This window comes from Blennius ocellaris (assembly GCF_963422515.1).
Source record: "Blennius ocellaris genome assembly, chromosome: 6".
NCBI lineage: Eukaryota > Metazoa > Chordata > Actinopteri > Blenniiformes > Blenniidae > Blennius > Blennius ocellaris.
Window position 1 is genome coordinate 4,486,161 of NC_137655.1, and position 19,114 is coordinate 4,505,274.

The 19,114-nt window shown below is 43.5% G+C and overlaps 1 protein-coding gene across 1 annotated transcript in view; it reads right to left on the reverse strand.

The window, feature by feature from the left end:
* LOC308131113 (radixin) overlaps nt 1-17,099 on the reverse strand; it is a 36,977-nt gene extending 19,878 nt beyond the window's left edge. Inside the window, exons 1-2 of the mRNA XM_080497717.1 lie at nt 17,015-17,099; nt 8,562-8,662 (exon numbers count right to left, since the gene is read on the reverse strand). Of these exons, the coding sequence (XP_080353843.1) occupies nt 8,562-8,573 (12 nt within the window). The 5' untranslated portion in view covers nt 8,574-8,662; nt 17,015-17,099. The remainder of the gene's footprint in view (nt 1-8,561; nt 8,663-17,014) is intronic.
* Between the last annotated feature and the right edge of the window lie 2,015 nt (nt 17,100-19,114).

Here is a 19,114-nt window from a genome sequence, read left to right on the forward strand (position 1 = left end):
GGTTTGACCGCCAAAAAACAAAACAAAAAACTGCTAAAAAATATATATATTTACATGATTTTTCAGAATTACTATATTAAAGCGAAATGCTGACGTGACGAGAAAGAGCAGATGCTTTGGCTTAACAATTGAAGTATTTATTATACAACTGCTACCATCACTTGTCCTAAAGAGGGTTAAAATGTTTATTTTTATTTTTTTTAAGTTTCCAGTTGTATCAATAAAAAATAAATAAATAAAAAATACGAATAATACAAATACGCAGCCACTGATCTCTTTTAAATAAACCTTTTCTTTGAGCTGCTCTTGGGAATCCAGTTTAATTCAGTTTTTAAATGGCGCCAAGGAGCGTCCGAGCTGAGCGTCGTGGCTCGTGAATGAAGTGGTGAATCTGGATTCCGCCCGTTGGCTCGCTTGTTATTTGTTATTTGTCGGCTCTGGGTGATTCTGATTGGGTCTGACTGGACGGCGACACCCGGAGCTAATCCCAGCTGAGACTTTGTAAAGGGACGAGACAAACATGGACGGTTCACCGCGGGTCACGAATCATCCCGCGCAAACAAAGGCGGGATTGAAAACACCAAAAAAAAAATTCGGATTTGGGAAAACGGCCGAGAGCGAGAGCAACTTGGACGAAAATTTCCTCACTGAGGATTTTGGCTGCTGACGACGGAAAGCTTAAAATATTAAATATTTATGGGATGAAGACGGGAAACTTTTCAAGGCCAAGTACTTGTCTTAGATCTCGAATTTTGTTTTTTTTGTCCATAAAAAACGTAGGCTCCATCTACACGACGAGAAAAACAATCTTTTTTTCTCTCCGGCCTTCTCCCAAAAAAAAAAAAAACCTCCATCCACGAGGCTTCAGGGCATGTAGTACACATGCCAGGCCTTTAGGGGCGCTGTGACTCACCAAACAACAAAAAACGCAGAAGAAGACGGAGTACATAGATCTTTAGAAGTAGATTCTTGCGCATAATCCTCTATATAATTCTAGTTCTATAGATCTATGGCCACAAGCTTGTTGTCCCCAATTGTTGTGGTTATTTGATGACATCACGGACCGCGGCGGCGGGGGAGGGGGGGGGGATTACGTCATCTTTTTTTCCACAGATGCTAATTTTTGCCTACGTTTTAAAATTTGCCCACTCTGGGATCCGTGTTTTAAAAAAAAAAAACCCGATGTGTTTTCACACTTCTAAAACACGCCTCATGTGGACGACGGGCCAAAAACAGCTCGTCGAGTTCGCCGCCGTCACAAAACGCCACTTGAACGTGACAAGTCACGGTCAGGCGAGAAACCCATTAGCACCTTCTGGCGCAGACGAAGGGGGAGAAAATCCAGCACAGAACATTATTGTGCAAATCTTCAGCACCACTGACTCGCTTGTACTTCATTGTCGTCGCTGCTGCCTCGCTCGTCTCTCAGCTCGAGCGTTTCAGAAAAGTTTTGCGTCTACACAGCGGCGTTTTGAAAACGATGCCCGTTACACGTTTAAAGTTGGTGCGGTTGATCGTTTTAGTAATGAAACCACACACATGCAGCAGAGAACGATCAGCTATAAACATTAATCATACATTCTAGCGGACAGACGACGGAGTTGGATTGTTGTCACAGTGACTGTCAAAATAAAAGTCTCGGGAGAATATGGACTGACACTATGGAGGAAAAGTTGCTTTTTGTTTTTAAAAGAGTTGCATTTCCTCCCCTTTACGTGGAGATGGAGCGTCTCCAAAAAGTTTCCTTTTCATCCGTTTCCACGGTAACCGAGTATGTCTGAAAAGTTGCGTTTTTACCACATTCGTCTGAGTGTTTTCAAAACTCCTCCGTTTCCACGGTAACAGGGCATTTCTGAAAACGTGCATTTTCCCCCATTGTTTCCATGGAAAGGGAGCGTTTTTTAAAAAAAAGGTTCGTTTCCAGAGTCAAAATGTTTTCCAAAAAAAGTTGCCCTAGCCTCCGTTTCCACGGTAACGGAGCGTTCCCGACACGCAGCCCAACCTGTCCACCGTTTGCGGGAGACTCAGACGGCCACGATTACAAGCCGCTGCCTGCTAAGCTGGTTAACAGAGGCTTTAAAGGCGACCGGGGCCATGAGCCTCTTTCCTCACCTCTCCTCTTCCTCCTCTTCCTCCTCCTCTTCCTCCTCATCATCAACTCAACATTCGCCTCTTTTGTTTCCAAACAACTCTTCTGTGTCTACAAGATATCAGGAAATGTGATGAAGAGTTTTGTGTGTGTTTGTGTTTTGTTCTCCCTGAATGACGTCGTTCTTTTTTCTCTTCTCTCGCCCCCCCAAGGCTTCATTTAAAAGTGAAAACGCAAGCCTTTTGGGGCGTTTCCATGACAACGGTGCTCAGAGACACTGAAAACTTTTTGGAAAACTGAAAATGCTGCGACTGCGCACGCACACCACGACCGTAGGGGGAAAAAACTAAACAATGCTTCCTCCGTGGTGTCCTGACACCCAGTCCATGTTCTCCTGGGACTTTTATTTTGACAGTCACCGTAATAACAATCCAACTCGGTCGTCTGTCCACCAGAATATGGTTCCGTGTACGGACATTGTTAACGTTTAGATTGTTCTCTGCTGTGTTTGTGGTTTCGTTACAAACACAACCAACATGAAAACTAAATTACATTTTGAAATTGAATTCAATAGATATAACACTTTCAACTCGATATAATTTGTGAAAATAAATAAATAAATAAATAAATCCTGATTTATTATACTTTTCATTCATATTTACACATTTCATTGTCAACTGAAATTTGCATGACTGCACAGCATATGGAAATAATTGCATTTCATTTAGTTAAATGTAATTCTATTTTTTATTGAATATATCTTTTTTTAATATATTTATTAGATACATTTTCAATCTATTGTGCTGCCCTATTTTCTCTTTTAGGACTTAAAAGCTGATGTTTAAATAGACGTTTTTCTTCAAATCTGGTACAATTGACATATTAACTCCTTAATACCTGACTTTTTTTTTCAAACAACTAAATTTGCTGCAAATACATGTCGATAATCATGCAAATTATTGATTTTGAATCGATCGATGATGAATTGCCTGAAATATAATCTTTGGTATGTTTACGATTTGCAGCAAACATTAAGGCCAGAAGCAGTTTGTGACATAAGGTGTAAATATGAAAATGTGATTTTTGTCAATTCCTGCAATTTCTTGCAAAAAAAAAAAAAAAAAAAAATAACCAATCAAATCAAACTGCATCAAAATATTCGAACTGAGCTGCACTATATGAGAAGAGAAGTGCGATTTCTCATTTCACCACTGTGACATAAGCGACAACTCCTCCAGCGTGAAGCAATTTACCATATTTTGGATTTTAGTCGAGGGATTTCCTCCCAATCAGTCAAAAAAGCTTTCATGAAGCCCAAAGCTGAAACAATGTGATGAGGCCCAGCTTAAAGCCTCGCCCCCCACCCCAGGGCGTCCCATGAGGCATTTCCAATGTATTTATAAACATTATAGCCTATAGAATTGGCATTTTCTTGACGTGGAACTGAAGAAATGAGCCAAAAATCTACAGAAATCCAAATAAAAATGATAATTTCTGTCAGTGTTTTTACTTTCCTGTTCGTGATCTCGTACGACTGATTTGACATTTGTCCTAAAACAATAAATACGTTCAGCCGGGCGATAAGAGAGGTGCTGAACTTCACACCCCACCTCTAATTAGATTTAGTGACTTGGATAATTCCCCATTATATAAATGAAAACGGCCCTCTGAAATATTTAAAGCCTCCAGCCTCCGCCCTCCTCCGCCCTCCTCCGCCCTCCGTCAGCCCCGAGCCCCCCGGGGGAAAACCGCCGCCACGAGGGGCAACATGTGCAAAACGCAGCCATACATCAATAATGCATGACGGCCCACCGCATCTCACACCCTGAATGAACAGGCTGGTTCGTTCCCACACACACACACACACACACACACACACACACACACACACACACACACACACACACACACACACACACACACACACACACACACACACACACACACACTGCAGTGTGTAAAACGTCTCCAAACACACACAGCATTGGAAATCAATTCACCTTTAATGGAAACCAAAACAACCTTCCAGCCTCCGGGATGTGCACCGTGCTGCTCTTCACTTCTGCACTTCACAATTATCTTCTCGCAAAAGGAGCCTAAAGGTCGTTTTCGGGGGTTTATAATGAGACTCGCATCGCAGCATGGAAATGCTAAAATAAAGTCTCAGGTTATTCTCCCTCTCTCGATCACGTTTTAGTTCAACGGACAGATTCAGCTTAATATCATCTCCGGTGGGTTGGACCGGGAAAATAAGTGCCCTAATAACCTTTAAATTTAAACCATGACAGTTTTTCTTTGTTGCAGAGTATAAAACTGTTTTCACAAAAATTCCCAAAATCAAACAATTACTACTGAAAATGACTCCAACCTCGAGATAAAGGCGATTTTAAAGGTGTGATGTTATGCAAAATTAACTTTCTAAAGGTTTATCCAACAATAATAATCGTCCCCATACCTGGAACGACATCCCAGAAGTGAAGAAAGTGTGTCCTCTCTCTCTCTCACTGGATCGTTTGTTTTTAAAAAGTGTGTTGCTCCAACCAGCCAATCAGTAATCAAACCCTATAGAGTGTCATCGGGGGTTCAGCCAATCACAATCAAGGTAGGCTCCTCCCCCTATCAGGCAGCTCTGCTCTGGCACATGGCACCACGAGAGGAAGTACTTCCTCTTCTTCCCATAGATGGGCATGTGTGGGCGGAGCCAGTCCAGCTCACACAGACACAGCAGATTCTGAATGCAGCTCCTATGATCCAATATTCAAATGGAGGGAAAATCAAAGAAAAAGCTGGATTTGGGGGCATTAAACTTTGAATACAACGTTTTTGGACAGAGACCCATGTGAAAGTGAAGAAAATCTGGATAACTTAGCCCTTTAATGCAACATTCTGCGGCAAAATACAGTGAAATGTCCAATTTTCTTGTAGGTTTTGGTCGGATTGGCGCCTCCTGCAGGACAGTTTTGGCTCCCCGACCTCATGTTTGACAGCGAGAGATATTCAAAGTTGTTTCTTTGTCCGCCGATATATAATTACACTTCACTTTTCAACACCGACGCTGGATTCAGACCATAGCCAACCCTCTCTGGGAGCCACAGCCACATCATTACTCTTAAACAGGGAAGCACTGTGTCACTGGAGTGGAGTGTTTTTAAAAAAAAAAACGTATTCGACCGCGCACACGTGGGAGCAGGAAACGGCGCGACGTAAACATTCCAGCCCTTTTTAGTCGTCCTGCTTCGTCGTATATTAATATAGGCCCACTCAGTATCTGGTGCATGTGAGGAAATGAGTCTCCAACTGATCCAATTTGTTTTTTGTTTTTTTAGAGTAAAACTAATATTTATTTAATGTGAAATATGAATTATTACCGTTTTGATCATCGTCACCAGAGTAAACATGGAGCGGGATAGAAGGACGTTGCGCCGTGCTGGTTGTTTATCAGGGGATTCGTTATATTTGAGCAGAATTGAGGTCAACTGATGGTCCAGCGATTCTACCGTCGCAATTCTTTCTCATAACTGTTGTTTTTTTTCCCGCAAAAAATATAGAAATTTCCATCACACATACAAACGGAGGTTTCTACGGCACTATTTCCCCGCTCCTGCCCGCTCAAGAGGAAATTGTTCTGTTGTGTCTGTGTCGACTTAACCAATAATAAAAAAAAAAAAAACGAGTTCATTCAACTCCCCCGGGGCCAAACGATGAGATGTATGACAGTAGAACGGCAGGAAAAGACGAGACCACTTCGTGACCTCTTTAATTTAACGCGCGGAGACCATTTCCCAAAATCCGACCCGGCTGCTTCCGCGTGGCCGAACACAACAAAAACACTTTAGGTATTGTCGTCGTCACCTGATGCAACATTACATTCTATCTTATGGGTTCGGTTTGGGACGAGGCGACGCCTGCGGGGGGGGGGGGGGGGGGGGGGGACTCCACTATGAGCTTTTAATCCAATGTGACATTTAAGCACTTTCTACAGAATAACACAAGAGAACATATGAAGTAAAGTGGGGGGGGGGGTGGTGGTGTGGGGGGGCTTTACCACCAAACGGCGAGGCTTAATGTCAAAGTGCAGCCGAATGTAACCGGAGTGGGAGTTTCCCCTCCAGGGTGTCGTTTTTCCCCTGGACTTGATGGGAACAAAGTGCCCGTCACTCAGTCCTCTGCCCCCAAATCCTCCCTCGTCCCTTTGTGAGTCCTTTTTTTTTTTGTGTGTGTGTGTGTGTGCGTCCTTCCCCTGGAGGGATAATCTGAGGTCAACTTTCTCTTTTGCTTCGTCTGGAGCGTCGGACCACACGCCAAATGTTTCCTCAAACGTCCTCATTTCACGACGTAAAGCAGGCATTTCTTCTGTACTTGTACGTGCCTGAGGCCACTGAAGGACGACGATCTAAAAAACGACGGCAACGCTTTTAATTAGGGTGCAAAAGGAGAGAAAAATCACTGCCGAGGCTCATCATTTTTTAAACTTGTTTGATAAGTTTCGTGTCTGAAGGAGAAATTTTCATTGACACCTGATTATATTTGTATTTTTTTTATTCCAACTTGATTGCATTGCAATAATAATTTATATAATCCTTATATACAGGCTATACAGACTTGCATCTTTAAGCTACTGGCTCTTTTGATTTTTTTTTTTAATACTTTCTCTTACTATACTTTTATCAAATTTTGTTTTTCCACTGTGTGATTCATAGTTATTTATAGTTTTTCTACTATCTGGTTTTGCTGCTATAACACTGTACATTTTTCCACTTGTGAGATGAATAAAGTATTATCTTATTATTACTGCCGTGTCTTTTTAATAGTCCGTTTAAGTTTTCTCAATTTGGCAAAACAGACAAATGTCAATGAACATCAATCTAATGATAAAACAAGAGCCCAATAAAGGAAAGAGTCATGATGAATTAGATTTGGATGATAGGATGGATAAATAGTCATTTGATATGTATAAACACCTATAAATAAAAGTACAAAACTACACATTGAAAGCAGTGAACTTAAGTTAACCTGCTGACTAAATGTTAAACAAATAACTGACGACTACCTGGAAGTGGATTCATTCAAATTCTAAACCCTGCACCTTCCGGTTGATTAGACGTTTTTAAGGTTTAGAAAACATCGCAGAAACTCATCTTTGCTTTTCATAAACAACGTTAACACTTTATTCCATCGTCCCGCTCGTCGTTTTCCCCGGCAATTATTCAGCCTCTTTCCAGGAACCGGCCTTAATTCCCCATTACTGAGATTGATGGACCCGGGACGAGGTGCAATCGCTTCTACTACCGGGCGAGCAGCCTGTGCAGGCACCCAGCGAGACTTCACCACGGTTTATAGTCCTGCATTAAATAAGAAAATCAGTCCGATTTCCATTTCCCCTTTGATCTGACTGACGGTTAAAGGAAACAACGTATGTAAAGAACTTATCGGTTTTGAAGTAGAATTCAAAAATTCAAATACAATAAAGGTGATGCGTTATGAAAAGGTGTGTGTGTGTGTGTGTGTGTGTGGCTCCAAAAGCGTCAGGAGCATAATCCTATTATTTAAGCTGCAGTGCAATCGCAGTGTGTGTGTGTTGGTTTCAGCGCAACATGAAAGCTGCCAGCGTCCTTCAGGTCTAAAAATAGAGCAGAGAAAGCGGCTCTTTGTGGATCCGTCCTTCCTGCTTGAAAGGCACAAACGCAGAGCGGCCGACTGTTGCGCTTCTGTGAGAGTCTGTGCATGTTGTTTTTTTGTTTCTCTGTGCACTCCTGCAACTCTCTGGACTCGCGTAACAAAAACACAGCGGCGCGAGAGAGAGAGCGGCGTCGGCGCAACACAAGGAATTGGAAACCGTTACGCCAACACCTGAAAACTTTCATCAACACTTCGGGGGGGGTCAGTTTACGCAGCAATGATGCTTGCAGCCACTGAAAGCTACTTTTTGAAAACGCTGACTTCGTCTCCATGGGAACGGGTGAAATTTTCTGGTTGGGGAAAAAATAAAAAATAAAAAAATTGAGCCCTTCCAGGTTTCATCATAAGAAACATTAGTTAAAAAAAGTCCAGCGATTATAATCCAAAAATGCCACTTTTCGAAAACACTCCGACTCTGTCTCCATGGAAACGGATACTAATAATAGTTGACAGTCGCTGTATCAACAATCCAACTTGGTCGTCTGTCCACTAGAATATCAGCGTTCGCCCACTTATCGTTAGCTGCATGCGTGTGTGGTTTCCATTACAAAAAAAACAACAAACAGCACCCACTAGTGGCCCAAAAAGGAAACTACATCATTTTCAGAGTTTTTCGCCTTTGTCGTTTTCTAAACGTCACAGCGAAAACCTTTTCCCCCGACAAAAAGCGCACAAACGATGCGTTTCCCCCGCTGCCGTTGTTGACAAATGCTCAGCTTGTGAAACGAGTCATGGCCAAGACAAGCATCGTCTCCGTTCATGGGATCGTGAATCAAAAAAAAAAAAAACGCACCGGTTTCGGCATCTTTCTCCGCTCGCCGCCCGTCCCCCGCTGCCGATGAAACGAAAAGAAGTCGTCCTCCGTCTTCCCGCCGCTCTCTGGGCCTCCGGCGCCTGAAAAGCACAGAAATTAAAAAAAATGTAATGCCAACGGCAGGATGGTCAGTAGAACGTGGTCTCGGATAAATAACGTGATTTAAAACCAGGAGTTTGAAGCAAGTCGCCACAGCAGGAGCGTTCACATTGAGTTTACGTGTCTAAAGTATCACTTCACATAAATTGGACTCGTTGTTTTATTCTGAAAGGCGTTGCGTTATGTGACCTCCACTGATGCATTAATGTTGGGGGGTCAAATTCTGACCAAGGGCGGTTTTCAATGTCATTTTTGCCAATCTAGTGTTTTTAGATCAGCCTCTGTCAGTTTTCATATTTATACTTAAAAAAAAATAAAAAATCACATGGCGGGCCGGATTAGATCCTCTGGCGGGCCGCTTCTGGCCCCCGGGCCGCATGTTTGACACCCCTGGTGTAAAGTCATCTGAGCAGTTAAAATGAAATATATAAGTGAAGTTTATCCTCAGTCTGATGTTTTACTTCATTTCTTTATTAAAGATCATATTTTCTCCAGCTTTAACAAGCTTCACGTCACACGTGCAGCCCAATCCCACAAAGAGTTAAAAGTTTTGACGGGCGTCTCGCAGCATCTCCCCCCCCCGAAAACAGCAACCGACGACAAAGTGACAATTAGGTCCGATTCCAGGCGTAAACCTCGGTAATCGGTCAAAGCCTATTTATGCCACGACGGAGCTTTGTTATGTTCAAAGCACAGACGAGGTTAAACTCCAGCTAAGAGGCTCCCGCGAGTAAAACAGTCATTAGGAAGTCAAGTGGAGAAACTAATACAGGGGAGAGTCAGAGCAGAGGAGGAGGAGGAGGAGGAGGAGGAGGAAATTCTCCAGAGATGAAGTTGGGGCCGGTGGATGTAGGTCCTGGCCTGAAAACCGGCGCCGCATCGAGGGCCGGCGGAGGAAGGCGGCTTCTCTCGCTGTTCGCGTGACATTGCTTATGGCTTGTCGCCGCGGCGACGGCAGCGGTTATCCAAACAGCGCCATCTTATCTGGAACGTCTCGTTACCTAAAACGATTAAACGGTGAAATGAAAGAGAGAGCAGCCGGCGAGGTGTCCCACCGGTTCCAGACCGCCGTGATGAGTCGGGCCTGAAATAGACTTTTCTCAAGTGTCGGTGAGGGGGGGGGAATCACAACCCTGGGGGGGGGGGGGGGGGGGGGGGCACAAACAGCAACTGGTGTGGCCGCGAGTCAAGAAAGATAATCCATCTTTTCAAATTCAGTGTTAAAACGATCACAACAGACACACAGAAAAAGAGTAGGAAACAAAATTGGGTCATTTTAAGCTCAATTAGCTGCATTTTAATCAAAGTCAAACATCAACAACGGCGAAACCAGACTGATGATTGTTTCCTCAACATCATGGAATCTTCTTGTTTGGAGTCGTTGGCATACAGAAAGGCCCTTGAACACATTTCAGGTCAAGGGCCACGTGAGCCTCGTTTCCACTGCACGGGGAGATTTGGATGTTTTTTTTTAAAGAAACATTTGAGTTTCCGATTTTTTTTTCTCTCTCTCAATGCATTTAAAAATGACTGCAGGCGTGAGATATATCGTCAAAAGTAAAACCGTATTGCTGCGATTGTCCCCAGAGCTAAAATGCATAGAAATAATTCCAAAATAAAAAAGTAAATGAGGCTCTGGCATTCAACAAATTCAAGCTTTAACCAAGGGGTTTTAAAGTAAAAAAAAATGCAAAAGCAATGACGGAAACCCACGAGGAGTGGTGGAAGGGAGTGCGAGAAATGCCGAAAAAGTGGATTGAAGAAATAAAAACAACTCAAATTTGCAGAATATACATAATTTTTTAGCAACAAATTCCATAAAACGATTAAATCGATGGCCCTACATTGATTTTTTTTTTCGCCGATGACCCACTCGTCTATTGTGTCGTGGCAAAGATCTCCCCAGTTGAAGTCGGGTGTAGAACGGACGCAAATCTGGACAGCTCTCAGAAAAATCTAGATATTTGCCGAGTCTGCACTCTCGACACAACTCTCGCGATCCCACCCGATCGAGCTCTTTTCTTCAAATAGAAAAAATATATCAAGGATTTTCAGGAGTTTTATAAAGAGACACCCCATCAGCCATCGGATTACGACGTGTATTCTGGCTGCTTTTCTGGAGAACAAGCGTGACCTTTGACCTCCTGCAGCAGTTTTGAGCGACAGTCAGATCAAACGACATGAGGTCTGGTCGTCCATGGCTCTGCCGGCGCTCTGGCCGACGTCACCGTCAAACTCGTTCACTCGTCCCCATTTTCCTCCGTCTTTAAAAGTAACAGTCACATCTTTCATCTTAACTGAACGGTTTCAATCGGTTTCTGAGCTGAAGGTGTTCGCTTCAGTCAAAGTAGGTCAGAAGACTTCATTCGTTATTTTCACGAGAGAGAGGGAAAAAAAAAAGGGACTTTCTACATCTTTTGAATATATCAAGACGTTTTCAGAGCGAGCGTGCAGATTGTATAATCACGGATCGTGGTGGATATCCGTTCGGTGTTTGGGGAGTTTCTCTTTGATGTGTGACCGCCGGGGAGCGTCCTGCCGGTCGGCGGCCAAATCCTGACGGTACGGGAGGCCTGAATATACGTCAAAGTGTTCAAAAGTGAGCCCCTGCAGGCGGAAGCGGCCGCCTTCCCCGGGGCTATAAACGCATCCGAGCAGAAATACTTTGCCGAGACAAAAAGGTTGTCAGTTGGATCGACGTTGCGCGAAGATGGCTCAAATTTAAAGCTGCCCCGGTTAATCAAAGCTGCACGATATGCCGGGTTTATCAGCCGGGTCTTTCCATTTCTCATTAATCGCCGAGGAGGAGAAAAAGTGCAGTGATGAGAGGAGGAGGAGGAGGAGGAGGAGGAGAGGCCAAGTCGGAGGGAGAAGACGACATAAGAATGCAAAGCTGGACTTGACCCATATACCTGCAGGCGGGAGATTGGTGCAGGCTGACGTGGCGTAATTGCATTAAAAGAATATAAAGTGTTGAGCGTCGTTCCTTTGGATTGAAAGAAAAGGCTTTTTGACTTTTTATTTTATTTTTTCTTCGCGTTTTCTCACAGCAGCTTTTCCTCCATTCAGCGAGGCGACCGTGAACCTGAACCTATATAAATGTAATGGATTGGAAAGGCTCCGGGCTTTTCACACAATCCTTCAGTCCAACAGTGCACTGATGTGTTTCACATACATTTGCAGGTTCTACCAAAGCGGTACTGGGTTTTTTTGGGGGGATCTGGGTTTCTTTTTTTGTCAAACATGAGGCCACATAAGTCAGAAAGCAGCCCAATTTGCCCACCCTGGAACCCGGTGCCGTTACTTGAAACGGTGGACGGGCCCGGGAATGAGTTTGACAAACTCGGCTTTATAATGAGAAAATTGGCTGCTTCTCTTTTACACACAACAATATCAATGTTTTGCCAATTAAATATTATTAGTTCTGGTCAGAATGTATGATTTCGGAAGCGTTCTAGTTTTTTTTTTTTTTTGTTTTTTTTTTATAATATGCAAGGTAAAGCTGGCCGGTCTAATTTGCATTTATTGGAAGAAAATGATTTTTTTTTTTTTGGCATATTTTGATCTTCAGCTTTTGACTAAGTTCTGTTTTTTTTCTTCTAAACTTCATCGGAGCTATAAATTTGCAGCACTTTATAAAGTTTTGAGAAATAGATAGACGTGTTGAGTTTTTCCTTTTGTCTCCCAAGATCAAAGCGCATTTCAAAGACCTTTCTGTGCAGTTTAGAGCTTTTCTCTATGAACATATGGGTTTTTCTCCTCCCAAAGTCCAGAAACATTTGTTTTACGTCAAGTCGTGAATTTAAATTTTAAATGATCACGCTTTGGATTTTATTGGTTTTTATTCCACCTTCACCAACGACAGCGCCGGCTGTGAACAAAAGTTCACACTGACCAGGAGCTTTATTAAATCCGAAACACGGCATTCTTCCAGATATATGCAAATATGCATAAATTATAACCCATCATGTTCAAAGCTGAAATGATTTGGTAAAATCAATAGTGAGTCTCTTTACACAGCCTGGAACATTTGTTACTTAACGAGTCGTTAAAGTCATTTAATTTTTTTTTACTAAAAACACGAGTGTCATCGTTTGTTTTACGAATCACTTTCACTTCCTACTTGTTGTTTTAACCCGTCTCCTTTCCTTTCATCTCAAGCGTCACTTGTAGTTGAAGAGGTCACCGACAGCAGGAAACGATACCAGCTGGTTTACTGGCAGACGAGGTTTTACTAGAAGCAACCCACTTTGTTTTTGTTTTTTGTGTGTGAGTTTGAACAAAGGGTACCTTCGCGGAGGACGCCAGGAAATGATAAACCACAAATATGATGCCGAGACGAAAACTGAAAGTGGATTCTGAACTTATTACTGAAACGATGGCGTTGGTCAGTTCTGCTTATTTTAACTGAAATCGCTTCCTCCTTTAACCTGACAACCAACAGAAATGGAGATTAAATGGCTAAAAAGCAAGAGAGAGAGAGAGAGAGAGGTGGAGATGGGATTATAGTGAGGCTTCTGGATCATAAGTAGAATTTTCTCTTTAGTTTGAAGCCCCGTTGAGGGTGTCGCTTTTACACGGCGACGGTTTGAAAATACGCTGTAAACACTGACAACAGGAGCACATGGACGTTGACGGATGTTGACGGACGTTGACAGACGTTGACAGACGTCGCCCTTATGGAAAAGTTCCTCCGTGGAAGAAATTTTCAAGTAGTTGAGTTTCTCGTGGCTCCAGGCACCGTCGTCTTATAAAATTTATCTCGAAAATCCTGAATCTACCGTGAGCTTTACGCACGTTTACTAGCCATTAGGGTGTCAGCCATGACTTCCTCAGTACCACAGTCCAACCAGACAACATTCACACTTGGTCACATGAGCTTCTCATTATAGTGAAAAAAAATAACGGTCGGATCTTGAAAGAAGCAGAAGCTCTCACTTATTGCACTTTTTTGGGGGGACATGTTTACAGCCATAAAACCGAAAAAAAAAAAAATCATAAATCCAGTCAATCTCGAACTAAAAGAGTTAAAGATGTTGATCAAAATGTAGTTTTAGTTACACTGCAGCATCTTCTGCAGTGCAGAGAAACTTCCTGCTTCAACTATCATCCATTACTATTATATTTAATAATGAATGCATGAACTACTGCAGTGAATGATGCCCGGGTGCATTTCCTGTTGGATAATTGATTCTTCCAGTCGCTTTTGAGGCGATGCTTTCACTAAAAGCTGAAAATACTGATGGTGAGTGGACCACAGCATAAGCAAAAAAAACGAAAAAAAAAAAAACGAGAAAAGCAGGTGAAAATAAGCTTAAACTCGATTACCGAGTCACATCTCCACTCATCACGAACATTTCAAACGCTGCGGTTTCAAACTGTCTCACAGTGGCAGCCGGTGTGTGAAACATCTAATCTAATATCGTCTAAATGCGGCTTCTGCTGCCAAACCCAAAGCACGTTTGGCAAATTCCTTCTCCTACTTTCAATGATAACTTTGTTTCTCGAGTCAAATCAAAGGTTTCCTTTGTGAACTTCTCGGCAGTTCAATAGGTTAGGGAAGAGCTTATGCCATTACTGTGTGTCATCCGATAGTGTCAGGATCTGCTACGACTTCTCCTGTTGGGACTGGAGACGACGAGAAGGTGACTCATTTCACCATGTGGTGCTTTCACAACGTCGGGGCTTCCTGGAGCCGTTCCCAGCTGACTGGAGGTGAAGCCATTGTACAGGCCTAATAGTGGGAGGAATAGCGTCACACTCACTCACACCAAGGGGTAATTTTCATAATGACATGCAAAGTGCACTGAGAAAAAAAAAAAAAAACGCCCAGCGAACCGACTTGAAGTGGGGTAATTATCACTGTGAGGAAAAGCCACGGCAACCAACATGGAGCCCACAATTATTAGAGAGCATTAGAAGGAACGCGACTATTGTTCTGAGCGGCGGCGGCGTGTTTCACGAGCAGACGATGTCATCGCGGAAGACTAAGTTGGCAGAAGTTAGAAATACCTATAGCAGCCTGCCAAGATATGTTGGGGGGGGGGGGGGGGGCTTTCACATTGAGATTTTTCACACCTTCATTTGGTTCACGTTCACTGACCAGGGACAAAGTAAAGAAGAAGAAGAAGCACGGCTCGATTGGTCCAGACTGAAAGTTGAAATCCTGCCGCTTTAGCCCGTTGTATCTAGGCTAATTAGCTCGTGGCTAACAATGGCGATATAGAGTCTTCAGACCAGATATCAATGAGTCTTCCTCACTACTTCCTCTTCTCTACTCTACGTCTGCCTGTGAGATATTTTCCAATTCTGTTTTTCTCCTGCTTCTTCTGATTCGCGCAGTGAGCATTGTTCCTTTACTACCCAGAATGCATTGGGCACAACATCACAACGCCGGCCACACGAACCAAAACAATCGATTTTATCTCCGTCGCTCTTGAAAAAAATTTTGTCCACACTTCACTATGAACATGGCTAAAAGCGATGTAATACATATGCCAGGACTTTAGGGGGCAGCCTCACATCGGAGAAATCCAACACCTCATTTTATTAAAGTGACTGGCATCAGTCGCTTCTGCAGCTTGACTTGAAACTACCCCAAAAAAAAAAAAAAAAAAAAATACCATACAAAACAGGAGAGGCGCCTCATGGAGGAGGTTTAAAGGCGATCAACATCTGTTACCATGGAGACGGTCCCTGCTCAGTGTTTCACAGTGATGTCGCGATCTGCCCTGCTGGGAAATTAGTTCTGCAAACAAATGTGACCTGAAGAAAATACTGATTAAGTCCACGCCACTAGTACAGTCATGATATATGAGCTATACACACACACACTCATATATATATAAATATATAAATTCACATCATATCAACGTGAGGTTTTAGTAATGAGGCCAGCGTGCTGGATTGGAGCCTCCTGTGGGCCTTACGTTTGACACCACTAGATTAAAATAATCTTGACATCACTGTTGTAAAGCGACACAAAAAAAAACCCTTAACGACTAAAGATAAGACATCTGCTTCACCAAAACTCGAGGTTTATGTGCTCGTGGATCAAATAAACGACGCTCTGGAGCCATTTGGGATTATTCAACAGGTTACAAGAAATAGCGCAGCGCGAGAGAAATCTAAAACCAGCCGTCAGAGGTATCTCGTGTCACGATGCGGCGAGCCTCTCTCTCAAATGAGTTGTAATTTGGCTCCGGAGGAGGGCGGGGCCCACCGGCGGCGAGGAGAGGGGATTTGAGTAACGGCGGCGTCGGCCAATGGGCGGCCTTCTCGAGCCGCGGAGCACCGTGACGTGACGCCGGCGGAGCATCTGTTTGTGCCAGATGGGACCGCCAGGCAGGCATCATGTGTGGGCGCGCGCGCGCGCTATTGTAACTGTACTCGGGGATGAGGACCGACACTTTGTGAAAGGTGAACAAGTTTGTCACGTTAAGTCACCCCAGTTAGAGGAGGAGGAGGAAGAAGAGGAGGAGGAAGAGGAGGAGGGGGAGGGTTAAAGTTGATCTGGCACCAGGTAAAGTTAGCGGTCTGGTTTTAAACTCCAGTATGTAAATAATACGCAAAGCGGAAGAAAAACAACGGAACGCGAGTCGTGGCTACTTCATGGTCCTCAAGTTAATATATAAAAAAAAAACAAAAAAACACACAAACGGAATATTTCAACTTCGAATCGATTTATTTATTTATTTTTAAACGATTCTTAGTGTTTGCTACAATGTCGCAGGATGAAACGCGCCGGCGGCTCCAGAAGTTACGGACGTAAAAAAAAAAAAAGAAACATTGTTTCCGCCGGTGGACGTTGCGACGCCGTGGTGCGTTCATGGACTCACTAACTCCATCTAATTATTATCACGCTCATAAACACGACTGTGTGAAAGGAGTTAGAGACTCTCTCTCCTGCTGACGGGAGCGGGGGGTGGGGGGGTGGGGGTGGTGGTGCATGGAGGAGCACCTTCAGGTCAGTCGGTTAAAAAAAAAAGAAAAGAAAAAAGGAGGAACAGGCATCTAATTACCCAGACTGCGCTCTTCTTCTCTCTGCTGTTGCGTAACGCGTCTTTAAAACTGACACCGGGTCCACTCACCCGTCCGCCCGTCCCGGAACGTGCAAGAAGCCGGTCGGTGAGAGAACCGGGGGGAGGTGAGTGGAGAAAGCCTCCCTCCGCTTCCCTCCACCTCCACCGCCGTTAAACCTGCGAGTCGCACCGTTAACCAGCCCGGTGGAGGAGGAGGAGGAGGAGGTGGAGGAGGAAACAACCCCCCCACCACCACCACCTGCTTCATTGGGGGGGAGCTTAAAAGGAAGAGATGAAGCCGATCAAACTCACCTCTCTTGAGGCTGCGTCCAACTGTCACCCTCTCTCCTCCTCCTCCACCTCCTTCTCCTTCTCCTTCTCCTCCTCCTCCTCCTCCTCCTCCTCCTCCTCCTCCTCCCAGCAGCGGGACTTTATATATCCAGCGCGGGTTAAAAATAGGAGCGTCTCACCTCCCCGGACGCGGGTGATAGCGGCGGCTGACTCCTCCGCCAGCCTGCTGCTGCCGCTGCTGCTGCTGCTGCTCCTTCCACTGACGGAGGAGGAGAGAGGTGTAGTCAATATGGCTGACGGACTCACCGTGCCGAGGCGTGGTGAGTCCTGCGGATTCACACCCCCCTCCACCTCCTCCCTCCTCCTCCCTCCCCTCACCCCGTGACTGCAGCACGGTGAGAACCGGGGGACCCCCCCCCCCCCCAAAAAAAAAGAAAAGACACGTTCTATGTCTTCTGGTAAATTCATTAGGTCTCATTTAATTTTTAACGTCCATGTGAGCAACCATGAAATGTGGAAGTGTAACAAAATTACAAACGCTCCCTTTACTGAAATTAAATCCTCTTATCTACTAGGTATTTCTTCAAATGTGTCATTTTCACTCGTACTTACAATTTACGCCCTTTTTTTTGCCGTTTCAAGTGAAGACGTTCGCATTTAAAAGCCAAAGTTTTGAAAACTGTCGGTGAAAATGGACTGAAAATGATGTAGTTTCCATGTCGGACCACTAGTAGGTGCTGTTGGTTGTTTTTTTGTAAAGCCTATTTTAAGGAAATAAAACTCTCCTATAGCTGTTGCATTATCGGTGCACAAACTCGATATCTGATTTCCCTGACAAACAGGTGAACTTCGATTTTTAACTTTGAGCCCCAGGAGCAGTAAATGTTTTATTCAGCGCTGCATAAATACAATTTAATTGAACACATAATGCCTCAAACAGTAAAAAAAAAAATTATTGTAAAAAGCGCAATTTCCCTCAAACGCAAATGTAGAGCAAAATCTGAAACGGGGGCTTTTCATAATAAAAGTATCTTTCCAATCCATCCCCACCTGTGTTGCGAGTACAATTTAATTTAAATTTATTTAAGAAGTGAATGTAAATTGTGTTTTTTTTGGTATTTTCCGTGTGTGCCATATTAACCTAACTACTAACTGGTTTATGAAACTATGAGTCACTATTTAGTTTGAGCTCTTTATATCTAAATCTTAAGACTTGGTAAATCTGCATTTAAAGATCCCAGCCCATGTTTCTACACTCAACCAAAGACTTGCATCGGAGGCGACTTCTGCATCTAGAATAGGTTCTTCTTATGTCTGTGATTTTGATTTTTAGGCTTCCAAACTTGTTCCGCAGAGGAAATAACATTTAGACTAAATGTTGGATATTAACCGTCTTTGAGAATTACTGCCTAGGACCCCGTTTTCGTTTCAAACCAGACAGACTGGTGGTGTAGATCAGTGTTTTTCAACCACTGTGCCGCGGCACACTGGTGTTTCTGCGAGATCTAGTCGGGTGTGCCGTGGGAAATTATCCAATTTCACATTTTTTTCTAAAAAAACATTTGTGTTGCAGAGTAATCATGTATAAATACTCTTCGCCAATAGATGGCAGCACAGAACTTTGCCGTTGAAATCGAAACTGAAAGACGTCAGTGTGGTTAATCTCCACCTCCTGCTACCATCTTGTATCAAAGTACTGTGTCAGTGACAGTGATGGAGAAGTTTTTGAAAAGGAAGAATGTGAACCAGGATCTCAGCTCTTCATCCATCAGGTCCAGGTTTCACACTGAGGGAGTAAAAAAAAAAGAAATTGCGAAATACTTTTTTTCTGTATTTACTTAATTCCTGTTAATAAAACTTTGATGAGAATGACTTTATATTGTTAATATAGGCTACAGAGTTTCACATTTTAACATTTCCGGGTGGTGGTGTGCTTCGAGATTTTTCCAAATAAAAAAGTGTGCCTCGGCTCAAAAAAAGGTTGAAAAACACTGGTCTAGTGGTTCACGCTCCCTGTTCAGTGAGGCTTTCTGTATGCAGGTTGCATAACCCGTTAACTACTGCTGATTAAATGGAAAACTAATCCACTCTGCTGGCTTCACAGGTTTTCGTCAAATCTGA